This window comes from Plecotus auritus (genome assembly GCF_963455305.1).
Source record: "Plecotus auritus genome assembly, chromosome: 7".
NCBI classification, from domain to species: Eukaryota; Metazoa; Chordata; class Mammalia; order Chiroptera; family Vespertilionidae; genus Plecotus; species Plecotus auritus.
In genome coordinates, this window is record NC_137774.1 from 19,278,592 (window position 1) to 19,301,833 (window position 23,242).

General features: G+C 37.6%; 1 protein-coding gene across 1 annotated transcript in view; it reads left to right on the forward strand.

Annotated features, from left to right (window-relative positions):
- Positions 1-23,242, forward strand: part of BPTF (bromodomain PHD finger transcription factor) — a 114,754-nt gene that overhangs the window by 50,128 nt on the left and 41,384 nt on the right. The window contains 5 exon segments of the mRNA XM_080681331.1: positions 8,525-8,654; positions 9,284-9,422; positions 14,801-14,977; positions 16,652-18,950; positions 22,859-22,983. Coding sequence (XP_080537457.1) covers positions 8,525-8,654; positions 9,284-9,422; positions 14,801-14,977; positions 16,652-18,950; positions 22,859-22,983 — 2,870 coding nt within the window.

The window sequence follows — 23,242 nt, forward strand, 5'->3', positions numbered from 1 at the left end:
CCAAAGATAAAACACTGCCATTTTAAAAATATGAACAAAGCTTTGTGTTGCTTTCAACATCTGTTTTATTTTATAATGAAAATTTTTTTTAAGGAAAAGTTCATTTATACCTACTAAACATTTTTCATTGGCTAAGTGTTGCTCTCAGTTTTCTTTGGTGTTTTCCCCATATAAATCTTACGGATACTTTCTCTTTTCTTCCTCCTATTTTGGCTATAACTCCTGCTACCAGTAGAGGCGTCCACAAATGGAATGGACTTAATTCTTCCTAGGATAACAAAAACGGGTAAAGCTAAGATGCTACAGACCGCACCCCTGAAGAGGAGAACTAAATGGGTGGCACGCCTTTATTCTATTCCTTACGGCTTTCTTTTATCAGGGTAAAGCCAGGAGACAGTCAGAGGCAGTACTGTATTTCCGTTGTTCCTTCTTGCATTTAACTCCAGACTTGCGCCAAACCATTCTTTCCCAACGTTCTCCTATTCAGTGATTGTCCTGAAACTTGTGTTAGTGGAGCAGGCAGCCACCTGTCTGATGGCAGAGAACACTTCTTTGAGAACTAAAGCTAATCTAAATGTTGCTAAATAAAACTCCCAATACTCAAACATAACTTTTTGGAGTGATTAAATCATGCCTTTTATAAATTTGTTCCTGAATATTGAACATTCTAATGAAGATGGATTTCAATTTGTAAAAAAACTGTTGAGGTATTTTTTCTTTCTGTTTGTCATTATAACTAGTCTTCTAAACAGGTTACTTAGTGACACTTGTGGTAACATATGAAATAACTTTTTTAATATGAAAAGGTGAGATAAAAATAGAACACTGAATTTTTAAAAATTTTAGAGACCATGATTCAGGAAAATTAGAAGTTAATAATAGGACTTCCATTTCTGGCAAAACTGTGGTCAACTACTTCTAGGTGACTTCTAAGAAAATATCTAGGAATTTAAATACTTTATTTAGAAAATGTTTATTTATTGTGATATTCAATAATAAAGCTTTAAGAACAATCTAAATCTAAGAGAAAATTGTAGCCTTTATTGAAAAATATTACAGAATACCTAAATAGCAATGGCTGGGTTGGTTCGAGCCTGGTCCTGATGTGCCAAGGTTGCAGGATTGATCCCTGGTCAAGGCACATACAGGAATCAACCAATAAGTAGAACAAACCAGTTCTCTCTCTCTCTCTCTCTCTCTCTCTCTCTCTCTCTCTCTCTCTCTCTCTCTCCCTTCCTCCTCCCTCCCTCCCTCCCTCCCTCCCTCCCTCCCTCTTCTCCCCTCCCTCCCCCCTCCCTTCCTCCCTCCCTCCCTTCCTCCCTCCCTCCCTCCCTTCCCCCCTTCCTCCTTCCACCTTCCACCCTTCCCTCTCCCTTCTTTTGTCTCTCTAAAAAAATCAGTAAATAAAAGGGAAAAAAAGAATAAATAAAGGGAAATATATTTCATGTTTATGTATAGGAAGACTCAGTGTCTTGAAAATGACAGTTTACCTTGTGTTAATATATAAATTAATTTCAATAACATTGATAATTATTATTGAGCTTTCTGTAGGATTTGACAAGATGATTAGAAAATTTATATGGAAAGGGGCAGTAATAGAAAAGGTATGTACGATAAGGTAGGACTTGCCCTACCAGGTAACAAAACTTATTTGGTAGCTACAATACTGTGTTATAGATGCAAAGTTAAAACAAGTAGGCCAGTGATACAGAATAAACAGTCCGGAAGTAGTCCAGCCCCCATATAGAAATACAATTTATGATAGAAATAGCATTAGAAAGAGTGAACTATTCATTAAAAGGTGAGGAAATTATTTTGATTCTCGGTCAGGGCACATACCTGGTTGTGCGGGAGGCAGCTGATGAATGTTGCTCTCTCCCTCTCCCTCTCCCTTTTTCTCTTCTAAAATAAAAAAAATTAAGATTAAAAAAACACATAACTAGGAATAGATCCAGGGACATAGAAGCATGGAACAGACCGTTGAATCTCAGAGAGAAGTCTGGGGTGGCTGGATGGGAAGAGATCAACCAAAGAAATTGTATGCATATATGCATAACCCTTGGATGCAGACAGTAGTGTGGTAAAGGCATGAGGTGGGGGCTGGGGGTGGACTAGAAGGGGTCAGTGGGGCAAAAAAAAAAAGACATGTAACAATACTTTCAACAATAAGATTTCAAAACAAAAGTAGGACCTATTACACATTCTTCAGATTGTCAAAAATTTAAAGAGTATTGGCAAAAATGTGACATAATAGAAGGAGAATTCTGCTACATTGCTGATTAAAAGAGCAACTAGTATAATGGTTGCTACAAGCATTTTAGAGAAAAATTTGGTAAAAACAAAGTAGAAAACGTCTCATAACTAAATACCTTAGTCAAACCTTACATGTGTATATGAAAATACATGTAGAAAGGTAATTTTTTAATAACACTTTGTAGAGGTGAAAATTTGCTAATAACCCTTAAATGCTCAGGATCAGGCATGTTGAAATTGTGGTGCAGTTCTGTAATGGACCACAGATAGCAGTGAAAAACAAAGTAGAACAATAAGTGTCAGTGAGATTGAATCTCATAAATGTACAACAGAGTGAAAGCAACTCTTTTCCTAAAAAGTACATGGAGTATGATTCCATTTATGTAAAATTTAAAAACATGTATGCTAATACAGTGTTACAGTATTATTTACAGATATGGACATTTGTGGTAAAAGGTTAAAGCAGTGTAAGGGTTTATGCTTGAAACTTAAGAAATATACCTCTAAATAAATACCAGGTGGTCAAAGAAAAATCATATTGAAAACTGGAAAACATTTTTTTTAAAAAATATATTTTATTGATATTTCACAGAGAGGAAGGGAGAGGGATAGAGAGCTAGAAACATCGATGAGAGAGAAACATCGATCAGCTGCCTCCTGCACACCTCCCACTGGGGATGTGCCCGCAACCAAGGTACATGCCCTTGACCGGAATCGAACCCGGGACCTTTCAGTCCGCAGGCCGACGCTCTATCCACTGAGCCAAACCAGTTAGGGCTGGAAAACATTTTGAATGGAAAGTTTATGAGAATACTACATATATTGACATTTGGGGGCTATAACTAAAGAGTGCCCAGGGAAGCCCCAGCTGGATGGCTTAGTTGGTTGGAGCGTCATCCCTTATATTAAAAAGGTTTCAGGTTCCATGCAGGTAGCATATGGGAGGAAACTGACCACCGTTCCCCCCCTTCCCCTCTCCCCCCACCTTTCTCTGTCATGCCATCCTCCCCTTCCTTTCCTCTCTCTTTCAAATCAGTAAACATATCCTCAGTTGAGGATTAAAAAAAAAAAAAAAAAAAAGAGTACCCAGGGCAAATTGGTAGCCTTTAACATTTATATTGAAAAAGAAAACTAAAAATAATTAGCGAGGTATAAATCTCAAGACATCAACCCAAAGAAAGGAAATATTAAGGAATATCAAATAGTATATATTTCATGAAATAGAAAATAAATATGCCTTAGATACAATTATAATTTATAAATCCCTGAAATGATTATCAGAAAAGGAGTGAGGGGGCAGAAAATTAAAGAACCAATATCAAGAATAGAAAATGGGACATACCAGCCAAGCGATTTTCTCTCACTGGTGCTAGGGATTTACCCTTCACAGGGTCCACTAATGCAGTACTCAGGCTTCCTGCATCCACGGAGAAAAGGGCGCCTGCTTTTGGGTAGAAGAGGTGGGGGAGGAGGAGCCCCACGGATCTCAATCATTGGACTGAGTAGGCCAGTGGTCGGCAAACTCATTAGTCAGCAGAGCCGCAGTTTGCCGACCACTGGAGTAGGCCATAGGCTACACTCTTCTGAGACAGGAGGAGGATTTCTGGTTCAGTTTAAAGGCTGTCACAGGAGATGGACAGGACCAGATGACTTCATAGAGAAGTTATTCAAGTTTCAGTAAACAGATAATTCTATTTAAACACTTTCACAAAATAGAAAACGAAGGAAATCTTGTAGATTATTATTTCTGTTAGTATAAAACTTGATAAATAGAAACTGATGAATAGGTAAATTGAAAATTATAGCCCTATCTTTATTAATATTTACCATTGATAAATAATTAATGGCACACAGTATGCATTCAAGATATCTTAAGACATTAGGTAATACATTTAGGAGTAAATTTAAAGAATTTCACAATAGCTAAATCGACTTCCCCTAGCATGGAAAACTTGTCCATTCTTAGGAGATTACTAATACCATGCTATTTTAATACATCAAAGAAAGAAAACTTTGATCATCTCATTAGATGCCAAGAATATATTTGTTTATTAACAAGTTCATTATTAATTCTTTAAAAAAAACAACATTGGGAAATAGGAAGAGATGAAGAGTCTTTTGTTTTTTGTTTTTTTGTAAAGACGTATTTCAATCAAACCATCATGGTTTTTGGTGAAACTCTTTAAGCATTCCCATTAATACTCTGATATAAAACAAATATGCCAGCTATTACTACCGTCTTTTAATGTTTCTTAAAAGTTTTAGGCAAGGCAGTTTGTTAAGAGAAGACATATATTGGCCGGTATACCAGTAGGTACAATTACTATGCAGTTGATCTAATTATATACTTAGAAGAACTAGCAGAAACAATATGAAAATGAAGTAAGATGGCAGCCATATTGAACAATAGGTTTTATGTATATAAACAGTAACCATGTGGAAAATACAGTAGAAGTTCTGAGTTAAAAATAACAAATTGAATAAGCACATTTAGGTTTGCTCCCTGCTGAGCTCCACCAAAACTATGGCAGAGGGATTTTTTTAAAAGCATAAACCCACAGGGACAAGGGGAACAAGAGAGAATACAGCACCAGTAAAACTGGAAGTAATAGTGCAGCTGTACAAATGGTAAGTACCCAAGAAGGGAGAGAATTGAGAATTGTCACAGTTTACACCACAGAATCCTCAGAAGGCCCAGAAATAGGAAAGCAGAGCAGTCCTCTTCAGATCCTGTCTGCAGTACCTGTTTACATGCAGTCTGCCAGATCCTCTGAGTGTGGTGAGCCCAGTGCCTTCTAGGTCTTGCTCATGAACTTGCCCTTGGATTTTACCAGAAGAGGCTCTTGTAAACTATGACCCAGAGAAAAGTTATTTTTTTCTCAGTAACGTTCTTTTAATAGTGACAATATTGCTCTTTCACTCATGGAGCAGGTTTTATTCTGGTACTGAGTTTTCAAAAGCCAAACTTGATACTATTTGGGATACATACATGGGTGGCAAATCCATGAAAGAGACTTAGGATAATGACTACCTGGGGTGGAACACGCTAGCTTCAGATGTATTGGTTATTGATAAAGTTCTGTTTCTTAACCTGGTTACATTTTACATATTTTAAAAAATCATAACGAAAGGAAAGATCTGAACAACAAAAAAGAAACCTCAACTAGGAATAAATGTAACAAATCTTCAGGATAATGCAAAGAAATAATTGAAATTTTACTGAAGATATAAAAGGATACTTTGAGTAAATAAAAAGATATATGCCTAGATGTGTATATTTTCTAAAGATGCTATGTAGTAAATTAGTTTATAAAAATTAATATTTATTTGCATTGTTATTAAATAGGATTTTTTCTCCATGTGCAGGGAAGTTCAACCAAAATGATAATATCTCATCTGGAAAAATTAATGTGCAGGAAAAGGAAAGTAGGTATTATAAAAAAAAAAGAGATTGGTATTATTATGAACATATTTTGAAGCTTCAGTAACCAAAATAATTTGTACTGCAGAGGAAGCAGTGCAGTGGAATCGAACAGAGAATCCAGAAATAGACCTAAGCACACATGGGAATCTGGCTATGATAACATCGAATGCCAGAGAAGGAAAGAGGGCAGGGCATGTTTGCACAAAATATCAGCTCGATCTCTGCCTCAGCAAACACATTCAGATAAATGAAGATTAAAAAACAACAACTCTGAATAACAGTAAAAACAAAACTTCAATAAGAAACCATGAATTAATTTATGTTTTTGTTGTGATACTTTCTTTTTAAACAGATATAAAACCCAGATGCCATAGAGGAAAAGAGTGGATATGTGTATTTAAAATTCTGAGTGGAAAATAATAATGTAATCAAACTCAAAAGACAGATGACAAACTGAGGAAAGATATTTGCACTACAAATGGAAAATTTCCTTAATTGACAAAGACATTTTTATAAATGAAAAGGACTAATAGTCCAGTGCAGACAAGACAAAGGATTTGAACAGGCATTATGCAGAAAATAAATACGAAAGGCCAGTAGAAATGTAAAAAAAAGGTTACTTATAATTAAAGAAATGTAAATAAAAACAATGGGATAGTATTTCTTATCTCTCAATGGGGCTAATAATTTAGAAGTTTGGTACTAACTTGAGTGAAGGTATGGGAAGCAAGGTGGCTTTGTAATTGATGGCAGTGTAAAGTGTACAGTTCTAAAGAGCAGTTTGGCACTGTCAGCATTTTAAGTGCATGAACCTTGGGTTTTAGTTATCCCAGCACTGGGTGACAGAGAGGGATACTCCCCAAGTTAACCAGGACAGCTAGAAAACATTGCTTATTGTAGCTTTGGTTGTCATAGCAAACACACACTGGACAAAACCCTGGGCACCACATGGAGATCGGGAGTGGAGTTGAAGCTCAGTCCATACTCCTGGTCCGGCTCTCATTTGAACGGGGCATGTGGGAGGAACATCTACTACCAGTGCACCCACTAATGTGGAGCAGCAGGTGGAGTTTGTGCAGTCCGGCCTGATGGTACTTCCTTCCTGGGGCCTCCAGGCTGGCAGCAGTAGCCAAGCTTTCTGCCCAGCCACGAGGAATTGAACTCCTTTTGAGCTCCTTTGTTGCTGCTTTTTCTCCTAAGGATTGTTTTGGTGGCAGTGAGAACAATAGAATTTACTCTGGCTTAGCTAACATCACAGATGAGCTCCAATACCACCTTACAGGCCTGGCTTCCCCGCCAAAGTTAAGCCTTTGATGAAGATGGATCTGTTTCCTGTGAACACTAGCGTACAAGCTGAGTGTCCAGCTCAGCCATGAGCCCCTAGAGTGTCACTGCACTGCTGCTCTGCCCACACAGTGCGCAGTCCCTGGCCACTGTCAGTGAAAGTGAAGATGGACATTTACTGTGCTGGACCTGACCTTGCAGAGGCGTTTAAAGCTGAGTCCACAGAAACTGTTGAGAGATACTACATGGTCCTAAGTCACTCCCTCCTTACTCTGGTGAGCTGAGGCTGTCGGGGTTACCCACCATGCTCTCTGCCTTACAGAGCTTGCCCCACTCCATGGTTCCAAGAGTGGTTGATAGCAATTCGATGGTATTTGACTCAGAGAGTTAGTCCTGATGAGAATTCATTCCCTTTCCTCTCCTCCCATTAGCTGTGAGAAAAGGAAGGGTTAGCATGAGTTCTATCAGCCTCAGGGAGGCTAGATTATGGGGTCCTAAAGATAGGTAGGGAGTTTTGGGTTTAGGAATGGAGATAATTAATTAAATCCTCTTTCACAGCTTATTAGCACCTTCCTCCCCACATGCTGACAAAAGATCTCTGTTCTTTCCACATGGCTGTGCATGGGAAATAGTCCACAGCTGGGTAGAGGTTGATGCAAACAATTCTACCACTGGAGATCTCAGAAAGACAGGAGCTTCTCTCTTTAGGTCTTGGTTAATGTTCCTGTTTGTAGAAAATAGTTCCATTCATGAACATATAGTCTAAAACAGTGGTCGCCAACCTTTCGGACCACCAGTTGACGACTGCTGGTCTAAACACCTTAATGTAGAGTTTCACCACAGGCTTGCCCATCCCTTTACTGCTGAGTGCAGTGATACCTGTTTTCTTGGCCTGAAAAAAAAGTGTGGCTTGTGTCCTATACCTAGTGATGCCTAATTTGTGCCCTTCCCCTTGCCCAGAAGAAGGAGACATGTGGGCCCCTTTCTCTGTGTATGTAGAAAGCCTGAATTCTGTGTTAGTGGATCATGTGAAGGCTTTAAAATTCCCAGTGTTAGATACAATCAGAAATATTGGTTGAAAAATAAAAGTTTTTGGATTTGTTGGTCTTATTTGGGGAGAAAGAAATAAAGTATTCCTTTTAATAGGGAACTGGATTAATTATAGTATATCCATGTAGTGGTATATTCTTTAAAAGATCTGTATCTTCCGGTATGGAAAAATTTCCTAGTGCAATTATTTATTGATTAAAAACCAGGTAGTTGTGTTTGTAATATAATACCTCTTTTGTGTAACGGTTGGTATATGCATGAAATATTTTAGGAATCAGTTATAAATGAGTGTTTCTTAAGGGGAACATAGCATGTCTTGTTTTTGCCTCCGTACTATTTGATTTTTCCTATTATGGAATTGTACATCTGCTTATTTTTCTGTGTTGGGGTTGTCTGGGTTGTGGATTACATCTAATCATTGTTTGTTTTTGTCTTCCTAATTTTCAGCACTTTCTTTTTATATTGTTTTTCAAAGTTATATGTAATCCTATCTTTGTATTCTTATATTCTTAGGTTACACAGGATGACATCAATTGAAAGAGAAGAAAAAGAGAAAGTCAAAAAAAAGGAGAAGAAACAAGAAGAGGAAGAAACAATGCAACAAGCTACGTGGGTGAAATATACATTTCCAGTTAAACATCAGGTAATTTTTCATAACAATTTTTAAAACAGTGTTCGCCATTTCTGAGACTTTTATTCTGCAACTTTGAGTACTTGATAGTTTGTTTTACTTTTGATAGTCTTTTCATAAAGTTGGAATGAAATAATCTTTCTGGCAATTTTATAAGGATAGGTTTATCTTAGTAGAATATAGGTGAGTTATTAGACCAATTAGTTGAAATTTTCATAAAATTGTAAAATTGTGTTATATTTTAAATATATATATATTTTATTGATTTTTTAACAGAGAGGAAGGGAGAGGGATAGAGAGTTAGAAACATCGATCAGCTGCCTCCTGCACACCCCCTACTGGGGATGTGCCCAAAAACAAGGTATATGCCCTTGACTGGAATCAAACCTGGGACCCTTCAGTCCGCAGGCCGACACTCTTATCCACTGAGCCAAACCGCTCAGGGCTGTGTTACATTTTTTATATCAGAAAGGAAAATGAAGTTTTTTTCATAAATCTTTGATTCTTGCTGAAAATAAAATTGATGGATAAATTTAATTGATTTGTCTGCCTATTGATTTTGTTTGGTAAAAATGTATAGAGCCACACATGTACTTTATAAGAATTCTCTTGTTTAACCAGAATGTTTTTATTTACAACAGGTTTGGAAACAAAAAGGAGAGGAATACAGAGTAACAGGATATGGTGGTTGGAGCTGGATTAGTAAAACTCACGTCTATAGGTTTGTTCCTAAATTGCCAGGCAATACTAATGTGAATTACAGGAAGTCATTTGAAGGAAGTAAGTAATTGAAGTATTTTTCCTGCATAATTGTTTCTGATTTGTATTATTTCTTATAGATTTATAGTACTTTCTTTAGAGGCCTGGTGCACAAAATTCATACACTTGGGGCGGGGGTCCCTCAGCCCGGCCTGCGCCCTCTCACAGTCCGGGACCCCTCGCTCCTTACTGCCCACTTTCCTCACTGTTCCTTACCACTTGGCTCGCTGCTCCTTAGCGCTGCCATGGAGGTGGGAAAGGCTCCCACCACGGCCGCTGCGCTCACCAGCTGTGAGCCCGGCTTCTGGCTGAGCGGCTTGTGGTTGGGGGCCAATCAGGCCAGGCTGGTAGGGGGGGTGGGGACGCAGGAGATTGGCTGGCCCTGCCCCAGATTGGGGTGGGGGATGAGGCCACGGGAGGTTGGGGGGTGCTGATCAGGGTCCTGATTGGGCTGGTTGGCCGCTGCAGTGCGTGTCATAGTGACCGGTCGTTCTGGTCATATGGGCATTCCAGTTGCTTGGCTTTTATATATAAAGATAATAGTTTTTCTGAAATATTTAATAGAATGTTCAAAATTGCTAATGTAGTTTATTACAAACTTGATACGTTTTTTGTTATTTTTTTTTTTTTTTTTTTTTTTAAATATATTTTATTGATATTCTACAGAGAGGAAGGGAGAGGGACAGAGAGCTAGAAACATCGATGAGAGAGAAACATCGATCAGCTGCCTCCTGCACACCCCCCACTGGGGATGTGCCCGCAACCACAGCACATGCCCTTGACCGGAATCGAACCCGGGACCCCTGAGTCCGCAGGCCGACGCTCTATCCACTGAGCCAAACCGGTTTCGGCACGTTTTTTGTTATTTTTAAATATATTTCTTTATTGATTTCAGAGAGGAAGGGAGAGGGAGAGAGAGATAGAAACATCACTGATGAGAGAGAATCACTGATCGTCTGCCTCCTGCCACGCCCCCTACTGGGGATCGAGCCCACAACCTGGGCATGTGCCCTTGGCCAGAATCAAACCCGGGACCCTTCAGTCCACAGGCCGACGTTCCATCCACTGAGCCAAACTGGCTAGGGCTTGATACATTTTAAAATTACCTTTATTCAAAGGATTTTGATACCTAGGATTTCAGTTAATGAGAGATGATAGAATATAATTTGTATTATTTAAAAAAACAAACAAAAAAAAAACGGCAAAAGGACTCAGCCACCTAATTGTTTTTTCTGAATTCACTACTAATTGACTTCTTGAGGAATCATACATCTGGTAACCTCAGCATTACAGCACATGACAAAACCAGAAAGGAAATGATAGAGACTTCCGTAACACTATCACTTAAATGAGGGATTAACTCAGTTTATGCTACTGGGTAATGACTTTAGAATCATAGAACTATAGAGGTGACTGCCCTTTTAAGAAACCTTATATATTGAGCCCAGCCTGTGTGGCTCAGTGGTTGAGCGTCAACCTATGAAGTAGGAGGTCACGGTTCGATTCTGGTCAGGGCACATGCCCAGATTTCAGGCTCAATCCCAAGTGGGGGGCATGCAGGAGGCAGAGTCGATCAGTGATTCTCTCTCATCATTGATGTTTCTTATCTCTCTCTTCCTTCTCCTTCCTTTCTGAAATAAATAAAAATATATTTTTTTGAAAAAAAAAATAAACCTTATATATTGAAATTCATGTTACACAAGCAGATTATTTCATGAAGATGTTAAGTGAAATACTGAAGTTTATACTAGATCGAGGTGATATGGCTGGAATCCATGTCTCTTGGCTTCCCTTGCCCTTTTTGCACTCTACCAGCCTCTCTCTCTCTGTTACCTAAGTGATTTTCAAAAGCAGGTCTCTTCACTAGGCAATATAATTTGCTGATTTATGATGTGATATGTTCTTTCCTATGAAGTCTATGGTATAAGTGTCAGGTACTATGCACATATCTAGCTAACTGATTTGGCTTTTTTTGGTTTTTTTTTTGTTAATGGTTGTAGTGAAACCTGGACTGGTAGATTTTCGAAACTGTTAATTTGGGAAAGTTATCATGAAATTATCTTTTAATAGTAAAAAACTAATGTATTTTATAAGACCCACTGGAATTTGTTTTATGGAAACTAGAAGAGTCTTGCACATTCTCAATGAATTTTTCTATTCTATTACCAGTCTATTATTACCTGATTATATTCAGGCTAAATGTCCATTATAATTCCCATTACATTTTTTAACACCATTTTGTTGCACTAGTTTCCCATGTAACACTTAGAATTCTAGAGAGCTTTTTCTTACTCTGTCTGACCTGGTTTAACCTTGAAATTAAGTCCACATTATAAATATGCAAAATATTTGGGCTTTTGCAAATTTCTTTTATATCCACTTTCTTAACATAGGATTTTCCATTGTCCATATGCTGAGCCTTAACAGTCAGGTACCAAGTTAGTCTTCCAGCATCATTTGAGCCTTTCCTTCCAGGTGTTAGCAGGGGAAAAAGCAGCAGTACAAAAAAAATAAAAGCAATGAAGATTAAAAAAAAAAAAAAAAGAAAGAAAAAGAAAAAGCAGCAGTACATATTGTTAGCTTAACTATAGAGTAGAAATCACAGAGAAGGCAGTAATACATGTTTGTACTATTTATATAAATCAGTATAAATTATACTGTTTATAATCTCAAAACTGTTGGTCCCTATAATGACTAATCTAATCTGATCATGTGGTAGAGGCACAGATGAGTTGATTAGCAGAGATAAGTGTAGTCCCGGGAACACTTGACGTAGCACCAGAAGACTATAGAGCGTTTGCCTTGTTTGGCTGCTGTGTGTTTCCTTAACTCTAATGTTACTCTATTCTCAGATTGTGTGCATTTGCTTTGCACATTAATTTATCAACTTCAGTAATGGGTGTATATTAATATTGTTCACGTCAAAAAGACTTGAATAGGGGGGAAACCCCAAGTATTTTATAGTTATTTGTTTTAAATATCAGGATTACCATTGTCATATAAAACTCTTTTTGAGCAACTTGAAACCATTGAAAAGATGTTGCCCAGCAATTCTGCAATAACTGAAGAAGCATTGAAAATAAAGGGTATCAGTTTAGTTGTTTTTTTTTTATTCTTTTGTTACCTGTGGGGTCCAGACACATCCCGTCATCCTTTTGTATGATGATGCTTTTCTTCTTTTACCACTATGCTGCTATTTTGACAGGTACTGACTGTATTTTTTGCATTCTTTTTCCTATCCTTGTTCAAACCTTTCTGGAAGGATTCATTTATTTAAATAAAAAATAGGTGCATCTTGCCACATCCTTGAGATATTTTAGTTCAAGTGAAGAAGAAAAGAAAAGGTAGAAAATGCCTCTAAGATCCAAGAATATTTACCCAGACAATAGTTTTGTTTTGTGGGTTTCTTTTTTATTTCTTATGGAAAATTTGAAACTACACTAAAGAAGAGAGAAGAGAATAATGAATTCCCGTGTAACCATTCTTCAATAATTATCAAATTCTATCACTCTTCCGTTGTCACTGCCCACTTTTTCCCTGCAAATTCCAAAAATTAAGTTACTCACTAAATTTGTTCAATATGTATCTCTAACTAAAACGGATTTTTTTCATGGTCACATGCCATTATCACATTCAGCAAATTAACAATGGTTAACATATTTCTTAATCGTCTGATTCTTAGCTCATACTGCCATTGCCCCTGTTGTCTCAAAGATGCCTTTTTACCCTTGGCAGTAAATCCGGTTCAAGCAAGGCCACACATAGCATTTGGATATTTCTCTTTTATTCTGTAATACAGAATTAAATATTATTCACTTGGAGTCAATGAGTCCATTGAAATTAATTATAAAAGTTTGTGTATGTACTTTTTTTTTTTGCTGGGGAATAAGAAAATTTATCCAATTCTAATATGGTTCTATAACACACTGTCTGAAAAACCACTATGCAAACATTCTGGAGTCAATGAACAGGCTGAAATAGTTTCACATGTGAAGGCTTCTAAAGCACACATAAAATGAAGTCATTCCTTTTATGCTTTAGGTCACTGGAATATATAAGAATATATAGGATCTTCAACTTAAAAAAACAAACACACTTTATTGAAGAATAATAAACATACAGAAAATAACTCACAGATATACATTTGGGTTGGTTTTCACAGACCGCATATACTCTGAGACACTGACCATGACAGTACCCCAGACTCTCCTACTCTCTTCCCTAAACACCTCCTGGGAGTATCTAACAACTTAGTTAATTTGGTTAGTTTTTGTTGTTTTTTCCCCCATTTTAAAATCTTTTTTTCCCCAATTTTTAAATCATTTTAAAATTACATTTGACATACATTATTATATAATTTCAGGTATATACCTCAGTGATTAGACTTTACATAACTCACTAAGTAATTGTCCCAATAAATCTTGTACACATCTGACACCATACATAGCTATTACAATAGTATTGACTATATTCCCTGTGCTGTACTTTACATCCCCATAACTATTCTGTAACAACCAATTTGTACTACTTCTTTTTTTTTTCTTTTTTTAAATTTTATTGATTTTTTACAGAGAAGAAGGGAGAGGGATAGAGAGTCAGAAACATAGATGAGAGAGAAACATCGATCAGCTGCCTCCTGCACACCTCCCACTGGGGATGTGCCCACAACCAAGGTACATGCCCTTGACTGGAATCGAACCCGGGACCTCTCAGTCCCCAGGCCGACGCTCTATCCACTGAGCCAAACCAGTCAGGACCAATTTGTACTTCTTAATCCAGCCGTGGGCAAACTACGGCTCGCGGGCCGGATCCAGCCTGTTCGGCTGTTCTATCCGGCCCGCGGAGCCGAAAGAGCGGAGGGTTCTCTTGCTCTCCCCTCCGCTCCTTTACTTTGAATTTATATTAGTTCACACAAACACTCCATCCATGCTTTTGTTCCGGCCCTCCAGTCCAGTTTAAGAACCCATTGTGGCCCTCGAGTCAAAAAGTTTGCCCACCCCTGTAATCCCTTCATCTTTTTCACCCATTCTACTAATGCCCCTCCCATCTGGCAACAATCAGAGTGTTCTCTATATCTCTGAGTCTGTTTTTGTTCTGCTTGTTTGCTTAGTTTGATTTTTAGGTTCAAGTTATTGATAGATATGTACTTATTGTCATTTTATTGTGCATATTTTTTGTCTTTTTTTCCCTTAGAGAAAACCCTTTGACATTTCTGATTTGGTGGTGATGAGCTCCTTTAGCTTTTTTTCTTGTCTGGGTCAACCTTTTTTTTTTTTTTTTTTAATTAAAAATAATGAAGTAAATTGCTGGAAAGTACTTGATAATTTCCACTAAACTAGATATATTAAATTGCAAATAATAAAAATATTTGTAATTAATATATACTTGGTTCTTTTCAGCCAAAACTAATATGGATGAAAATATGGATGAATCAGATAGAAGAAAAAGCCCACGAAGTCCAAAAAAAATAAAAACAGAGCCTGATCCTGAGAAAGACGAGGTAAAAGATTCAGGTGCAGCAAGAGGAGCAGACCAAAGTGAAATGGACATTTCAAAGATTACTGAGAAGGACCAAGGTAAGGAGAGTCCAATGTGAAGGTCAGCCTGGGGGTGATAAAAATGCACTGTATCTAATTTGCACAGCAGGAAAGGTACTGCATTGTTTCTTTTATAATAACACTAGAAGCCCAGTGCACAAAATTTGTGCATGGGGGCGGGAGGGGAATCCCCCCTCAGTCCAGCCTGCACCCTCTCCAATTTGGGATCCCTCTCACAATCCTGGACCACTGGCTCCTAACCGCTCACCTGCCTGCCTGCCTGATCGCCCCTAACTATCCCCCCCTGCCAGCCTGATCACCCCTAACCGACTTTGCCTGCCGGCCTAATGGTCCCCAAGAGCACCCCCCACCCCCCGCACCGGCCTGGTTGCCCCCAACCCCCCCCCCCCCCCCCCCCCCGCCGTAATGGTCATCCCACGCAACCTGCTGCCTGGTTGTTTGTTCGCCCCTCATTGCCCCCCCCTGCCAACCTGGTCGCCCCACGCAGCCTGCTGCCTGATTGTTTGGTCGCCCCTCACTAACCCCCCTGCCGGCCTGGTTGCCCCACACAGCCTGTTTGGTCGTCCATTTGGTTGCGATGGTCGCTTAGGCTTTTATATTCATAGATAATTAAAACAGTCCTATGCCTTGTAATTCACCCATTTAAAGTGTACAATTTAGTGATTTTTAGTATTTCACAGAGTTGTTTGGCTATCACCACAATCAATTTTAGAACATATTTTTGACCCCAAAAAGAAAGCCATATTCATTAGCATTCCCAATTCTCCCTTTTCCCCCTCCCCAGCCCAGTAATTTACTTTTTGTCTCTATGATTTGCCTATCTTTACATTCCATATAAATGGATTCATGTAATATGTGGTATTTGTGACTGGCCTCTTTCACTTAACATAATGTTTTCAAGGTTCATTCATGTTGTAGCGTGTATCAATAGTCCTTCATTTAAAAAGTTTTCAAATACTCTATTATATGGATATGCCTCATTTTGTTTATTCATTCATCAGTTGATGGACATTTGTGTCCTTTTTACTTTGGGGATATTATGAATAATGCTGATATGAACATTTGTGTGTAAGTTCTTATGTGGACTTATGTGAAATTGCTGGGTCATGAGATAATTCTACATTAAATGTTTTGAGGAGCTTATATTGTGTTTTGTGAAAAGTTGTTTTTTAAAAGATAAGCTAGATAATGCATGAGCCTTAAGATATATTTTTTAATATATTTTTATTGATTTCAGAGAGGAAGGGAGAGAGAGCGAGATAGAAACATCAGTGATGAGAGAGAATCATTGATTGGGTGCCTCCTACATCCCCACACTGGGGATCGAGCCTGCAACCCAGGCATGTGCCCTGACCTGGTTCATAGGTGGACGTTCAATCACTGAGCCACATTGTCTGGGCAAAATATTTTTTAACTCTTAGATACTCTACATAGGATCTTACATGAAGGTACTGGTGTATGCAGTAGCTATCATATAGCAAGTAATTTTACATTGTAGTGGTCCACCATTTTTAGATACCAAGAATTAGAATATTTAAATATTTGGAATATATTGATTTTTTTTTAACCTTTTATAACATTTAGCCCTGTCTGTTAACCTATTTTAATCATGTATTAGAAAATAAAAATATTATCGTGAATTATACTTTTAAGAGTAAAAATATCACTTATATACATGTCTTTGTTTTACAGATATAAAAGAAGACTTAGATTCTGACAATGATAGATCCTTTAAGGAAGAGCCAATGGAAATAGATGATGATGTGAAAACAGAGTCCCATATAAACTGTCAGGAAAGTTCTCAAGTAGATGTGGTCAATGTCAGTGAGGGTTTTCATCTAAGGACTAGTTATAAAAAGAAAATTAAGTCATCCAAACTAGATGGACTTCTTGAAAGGAGAATTAAACAGTTTACACTGGAAGAAAAACAGCGACTTGAAAAAATGAAGTTGGAGGGTGGAATTAAGGGTGCAGGAAAGACCTCTACAAGTTCTTTGAAAAGTCTTTCTGAGTCACCAGTAATAACAAAAGTAAAAGAAGGGAGTCAAAGAGACTTGCTTAGACAAGAACAAAGTTCTAATGCAAGTAATGATAAATCTGAAGACTTTATTCAGGAATGCTCAGAAAGTGATTCCTCAATTCTAGGAATCAGTGATCCTGATCATACCACAAGTAAACTTTATCCAAAAGATCAAATGTTAGAGGACGTCTCCATTCAGAGCCCAGAGACAGACTGTCAGAAACAAAATTCTGTTGGAAATGACATAGATGAGAGGCTCTCTGAACCAACCAGTAAAGGCTTGGAATCCAGTAAGATTAAAACAAAAGGAAGTGATTTTCTCACTGATGACTTTAAATTAGCCAGTGCAGATGAAATTGGTACTTTGATTTCTAAGAACAAAAAACTACTCACACAGCAGAATAATAACACAATTGTTTCTCCTTCCCAGAGCCCTTTATTTCCATCAGTATCTAAAAGCACTGACAGAGACATCTCATCTCTGTCAAAAGCAATGGACTTTGAAGGAAAATTGGGATGTCACTTTGAATATAACAGCACTTTGGAAAATAGTTCTGATACTATATCTATTCAAGACAGTGAAGAAGATATGATTGTTCAGAATAGCAATGACAGTGTTTCTGAGCAGTTCATAACTCAAGAACAAGGTATTGAAGGCATGGAACCATTGAAATGTGACTTTGTTTCAGATAAGTCCACTGGAAAATGTGATGACAGGCTTCAGGGTAAGATAACTGAAACAAATGGTAAAAAAACAAGTCAAGAACAAAAATTAGAGGAGAGACCAGTTAATAAATGTATTGATCAAATAAGTCTAAAAAGTAGCACTGACAAAAAGAATAATGAAAATCGAGAGTCTGAAAAGAAAGGACAGAAAGCAAGTACTTTTCAAATAAATGGAAAAGATAATAAACCTAAAGTATATTTGAAAGGTGAATGCTTGAAAGAAATCTTTGAGAGTAAAGTAGTAAGTGGTGACGTTGAACCAAAGGTTAATAATATAAATAAAGCAATTCCTGAAAATGATATCAAATCTTTGACTGTTAAAGAATCTGTAAAACCATTCATGAATGGTGATGTCGTCATGGAAGATTTTAATGAAAGAAACAACTTGGAAACAAAATCATGTTCACTGAGATCTTCAGATTCTGAACGTGACTACCAAGATGGCCTAGAAACCCTGCCCTTAACCAGAGAGAGTGAGAGAGCACAAACTACCACACCACCCCCATATCCAGAAAGCAGTGCAGTGAATCAGGTGGAAGATATGGAAATTGAAACCTCAGAAGTTAAGAAAGTTTCTCCATCACCTATTACTTCTGGAGAGGAATCTAACCTCAGTAATGATTTTATTGATGAAAATGGCCTGCCCACCAACAAAGATGAAAATGTCAATGGAGATTTTAAAAGAAAAACAGTCATCACTGAAGTCACTACCATGACATCCACAGTGGCCACAGAGTCAAAAACTGTAATCAAAGTCGCAAAAGGTGATAAGCAAACTTTGGTCTCTTCCACAGAAAATTGTGCCAAATCTACTGTCACAACCACTACTACAACAGTAACAAAGCTTTCCACACCTTCCCCGGGCAGCAGTGTGGACATCATCTCTGTGAAGGAGCAGAGCAAAACGGTGGTCACCACAACAGTGACCGACTCGCTGACCACTGCAGGAGGCACTCTGGTAACATCTATGACTGTGAGCAAAGAATATTCCACAAGAGACAAAGTGAAACTCATGAAATTTTCAAGACCCAAGAAGACTCGTTCAGGTACAGCTCTACCATCCTATAGAAAGTTTCTCACCAAGAGCAGCAAGAAGAGCATATTTGTTTTGCCTAATGATGACTTAAAAAAGTTGGCCAGAAAAGGAGGAATCCGAGAAGTCCCTTATTTTAATTATAACGCTAAACCTGCCCTGGATATATGGCCATATCCTTCTCCTAGACCAACCTTCGGTATCACTTGGAGGTATGTACTTTAAAATGTATTTGGGGAAGGGAGGAAGTTTAAAAGAATTATCTAATACCCCTTTAAAAAAAAAGAGAGAGAGAATAGAGAAAAGGCAGGGAAGCATATATTTAAAGACTGAATCTGTAAGGGAATCCTTTAAAATGAAAATGGACATTTTCACAAAACCAAAGAAACACAGTTTTTGTGGTCTAACTTTCCAAATTATTGCCATGTGTGTGCTCTGGGAATGAGATTATCACAGAATTGGATAATCACCCACTTTCTGGAATGTGTGTATAGTTGACCCTTGAACAATTGGGGGTTGGGGCACTGAACACTCTTGTGGTCAAAAATCTGTGTATAACTTCAGTCAGCCCTCCGCTTACACGGATTCCTAATTGTAGATAAAAATGTATTTTATTTTTGTTAGATAATTCATAAAAACATAAGACATGGGAAACTTGCCTATAAATTACATTAAGGTTCATTATGTGGAAATCTTCATAATGTGATTTATTTGTATAATAAACATTTGTTCTGGAGTACTCTTATTTATGTGAGTAAAGGTAGTCTCTGAGATTGCTTAGGGATTTTTTTTATGCCCAGAAATAAGCTTTGGGGATGAGTCATAAGTATGTAGTGTGAGATCATAAACGTTTTATTTTGGAAAAGGATCTGACTTTTATGTATGTATGGTAATTTGCCTCTGCCCACAGAGGGACCGAGTTTGAAATAGTGCCTGGTTTTCTTAAATCCTAGCCCAGTACTTGATCTGCTATATCACATTTCACATATTTATCCTTGCTTTGTCCTTTTTCATTTCCTTGTCTTTTTTTTCTGTATACCCTTACAGTGGAAAAGGATGGAACTTAAACAAAAAGAGTTCTATGGGCCATACTCAGAAATTAGGAAGGATCTCAGTTTTGCAGTTACATTTTGTTAGGATCCTGAAGTTGATTACTTCTGCAAGTTACTGAGCAGGCTTCATTTCTGTGTATCTTTAATATGGTCCCAGCTTCTTAAAGTTAAAAATCATGGGGTTTTTTTGTTTCCTCTATATGACAGTTTCATAAAAGACCAAAAAAAGAATGTGAATGAATACCCTCTATAAAGGAATTAACTTATTAATATGATCAGGCATAGTTGGTTTGACCAAGTTTTTATAACTCATCTTTTGATTTGAATTAAAATATCATCACTCCATTACACATTCAATAGAGACAGCTGAAAAGTACAATTTCTCTGCAGGGCCTGCAATGAAGGATTTGCAGAATCCTGCAGGGAATCAAGGAACTCTTCATTACAGTTCATGGATTTGTAGGATTACTCTGCACTTTTCTGCTTTCTTCATTGAGAGCGGTCCCAAAGTGTATCCTTGACTGTCCTGCAGGTAACTTCTTTCCCACTGGAAAAGTTACTGTGTACAAATACTTTAATTAAAATGACCTGGCAGTGGTGGAGGCCAATCTTTCTGCCTTTTTCTATTATGAAATGGAAGGTAGGCTCAACTGGGAAGCATTTTCTTTGGACCAGTTCTGCTCAAGTGTTGCCCAGGGCCCTTTTTTGCACGACTGGGTTTCAGGAGCCCTGTATTGTTATGTTTTAATATGCACTCTGGGCACAATTTGTATCTGTTTAGTTAATTCCTCATTTTTAAATGGAAGGAAATACCTTCCTGTACATTTTAAACAGATACTGCCTTCAAAATATATGCTAACATCTTAATTTGCTAAAGTTGAAAGAAACATAATCCCTTCTGTCTAACAGGCATGGGTGAATATGTAAATTATTTATTTAGAATGCAATTTTTTTGAAAATGTATAGCTATAAAAAACATGCATGTGAAATGCATTTTTATACTTACACTTGAATAAAATATGTCTGATGTTTAGAGTAGGAGATAAGAATGGCAAAGGTGCATGTTCAATCTTGATTAATGTTAAGGCTGAGCCATATTGAATAAGTGAAACTTGTCTCATCTACTCATTAGGGCTTCTTTTCCCCTCTACTGTCCATTCCTTCCTCTCTTTTCCCTGGGCCCTGATTCCATGTTTTATTATCACTTTGAACCAGTAGTTGTCTTCACAGTGCTGCCAGATGGACCCTTCTAAAATGCAGGTCTATCCTGTGAATATTCTGATTGAACTTAGCAAACATTTAAAGGGGACTTGTTAACTACTGCCGGGCTGAGGAGAAAGTATTTGTCCCCTGTCCATCTCCTCTATGAGAAGTACTTTCCTTTGCAACCCACCCAATACTGGATAAATTTCAGAGGCCTTAATATAGATTGCCTTTGAGTCTCTGCCTTAATCCTTCCACTTGGTACAGCACATTCTGGCTCTGCCTTTCTCTCTCATGCCAGCGTCATCTCATGATGCACATCTACACCCCTTCCTGCCAGCCATAGCACACCAGATATGGTTTTGGGGAAGAAGTGTGTGCTTTTTTACATTTCCCCCCATGCATATGTGTGCCCCTTGCCTTCGGTCAGCCACCGCCACATCCTTTTTATATGAGAGTCACAAACAAAGCTCTGATCCACAACTCTGAGCCAAATCGGATGCCCTCCCCACCTCACCTGTGCTTTTCTTTGTTACAGCTCCTGGGGGACACATCAACAGATTATAATTCATTAATGTGTCCCCAGCTCCTTTCACTTACACATAGAAGGCACTCAAATTTATTTTTTTAATGAATAAATGAATGAACAGGCTGATAATGCATGAGATGTTTTCCCCACCTGATGTTTCCATTGTAAAATATAGATGCTTTAAAGTTGTTGTTTGTAGAGAGTGATTAGAGGAAGGAGAAAGAGCATGAGAAAACACTTCTCTTTTCAAATAGTGAGTCCAGAGTTCCTAAGGCGTTTCTATAGCATGTGGTCTAAAAGTGACACACACTTCCTCCCTCCTACGACATCCCTGCACTAGTTAACATTTGCCCACTAATTAAAAAATTCTCCTGTGCAGGTCAGAGGATTCACATGGTGATAACACAACGAATAAAATAATGGTGTCACAGGTGGAGATAGGAAATTAAGTTGCAGCAACTTTTTGGCTCGAGCTTTCCCTTTGTCACATCTTTCACTTTTCCAATTTAACATTAAGAATAGAAAGCATTGCCTTCCAAACTGTCTAAGATTTACTGTCTACCTCTGTAAGAGGAGGAAATTATTTAAATTGTGCAAGTTTTCTCTACATTGCAATCAACCTTGTATTCATTTAAGTGTGTGGAAATGTCAACAAAGTATTTAATTACTCAAAGATTACTGATAGAGAATTGACAGCCTCGGCCTGCTTTAAAATGTTTTATGGTTAATTCCATTTTAAAACATGATATTCATTACAATTGTAAATTTGTTTTGAAATGTGTTTTTTTAAGAAGAAAAAAAAGAGGTTACTCTATCTCCTGATTAGTAACTAATACAATATTGTCCTTTTTTATTATTCATTATATTAGGATTCCAAAACTATACTAATGTTAAAGTGTTATTAGTGTTGGCAATATTCATCATTCAGGAGTTCATGTTTTGCAGAGCCACCACTTGGACACAAAATTTTCTGTCTTATTTGGAAAATTTTGCGAGTTCAAAATTTAATTCTCTATATTTGATCTTCTTCATAATTTCCTAACACTTATTTTGAGATTAGGCTAAATTGATAAGATCTTCATAAATTGTTGCTGTATCTATCATACAGTGAAGCATGCTTTTTGCACAGATATCATTTGAAGTGACTACCGATCCTTTTTAAATTGTTAGATGCATGTTGTACCTAGGAACAAAAACATTTCTTATTAAGGGACATATAATAGCCAAATTGTTTACAAAGCCATATTATAAATATTGAATGAGGACAAGAAATAGTCCTTCAGTTTAATAGTGTGTGTGTGAACATATATAGGTACTTCTTGGGTTTTTCTTTCAGGTATAGACTCCAGACTGTGAAGTCCTTAGCTGGAGTGAGCCTCATGTTACGCTTACTGTGGGCAAGTCTGAGATGGGATGACATGGCAGCCAAGGCTCCTCCGGGAGGAGGGACCACTCGCACAGGTAAGGGTTTTTGATTTTCTAGTTTAAACTTAAAGAGAAAATCACTTGACAGTTTGCTTGATTTTAAGTATATCTGATACTTATTAAAATACAGTGCTTATGTGTTAAAAATACAGCTTTGCTAAAGTTTGTCAGCACATGCTAGAAAATCCTGGGGGCAGGGAAGGAGGTTTCAAATTATAAGGTGAGTCACTTATATATGAACCAGTCTGAATTTTTAAAAGAGATTTATATTATAGAGCAGTGATTTTCAGCTGGT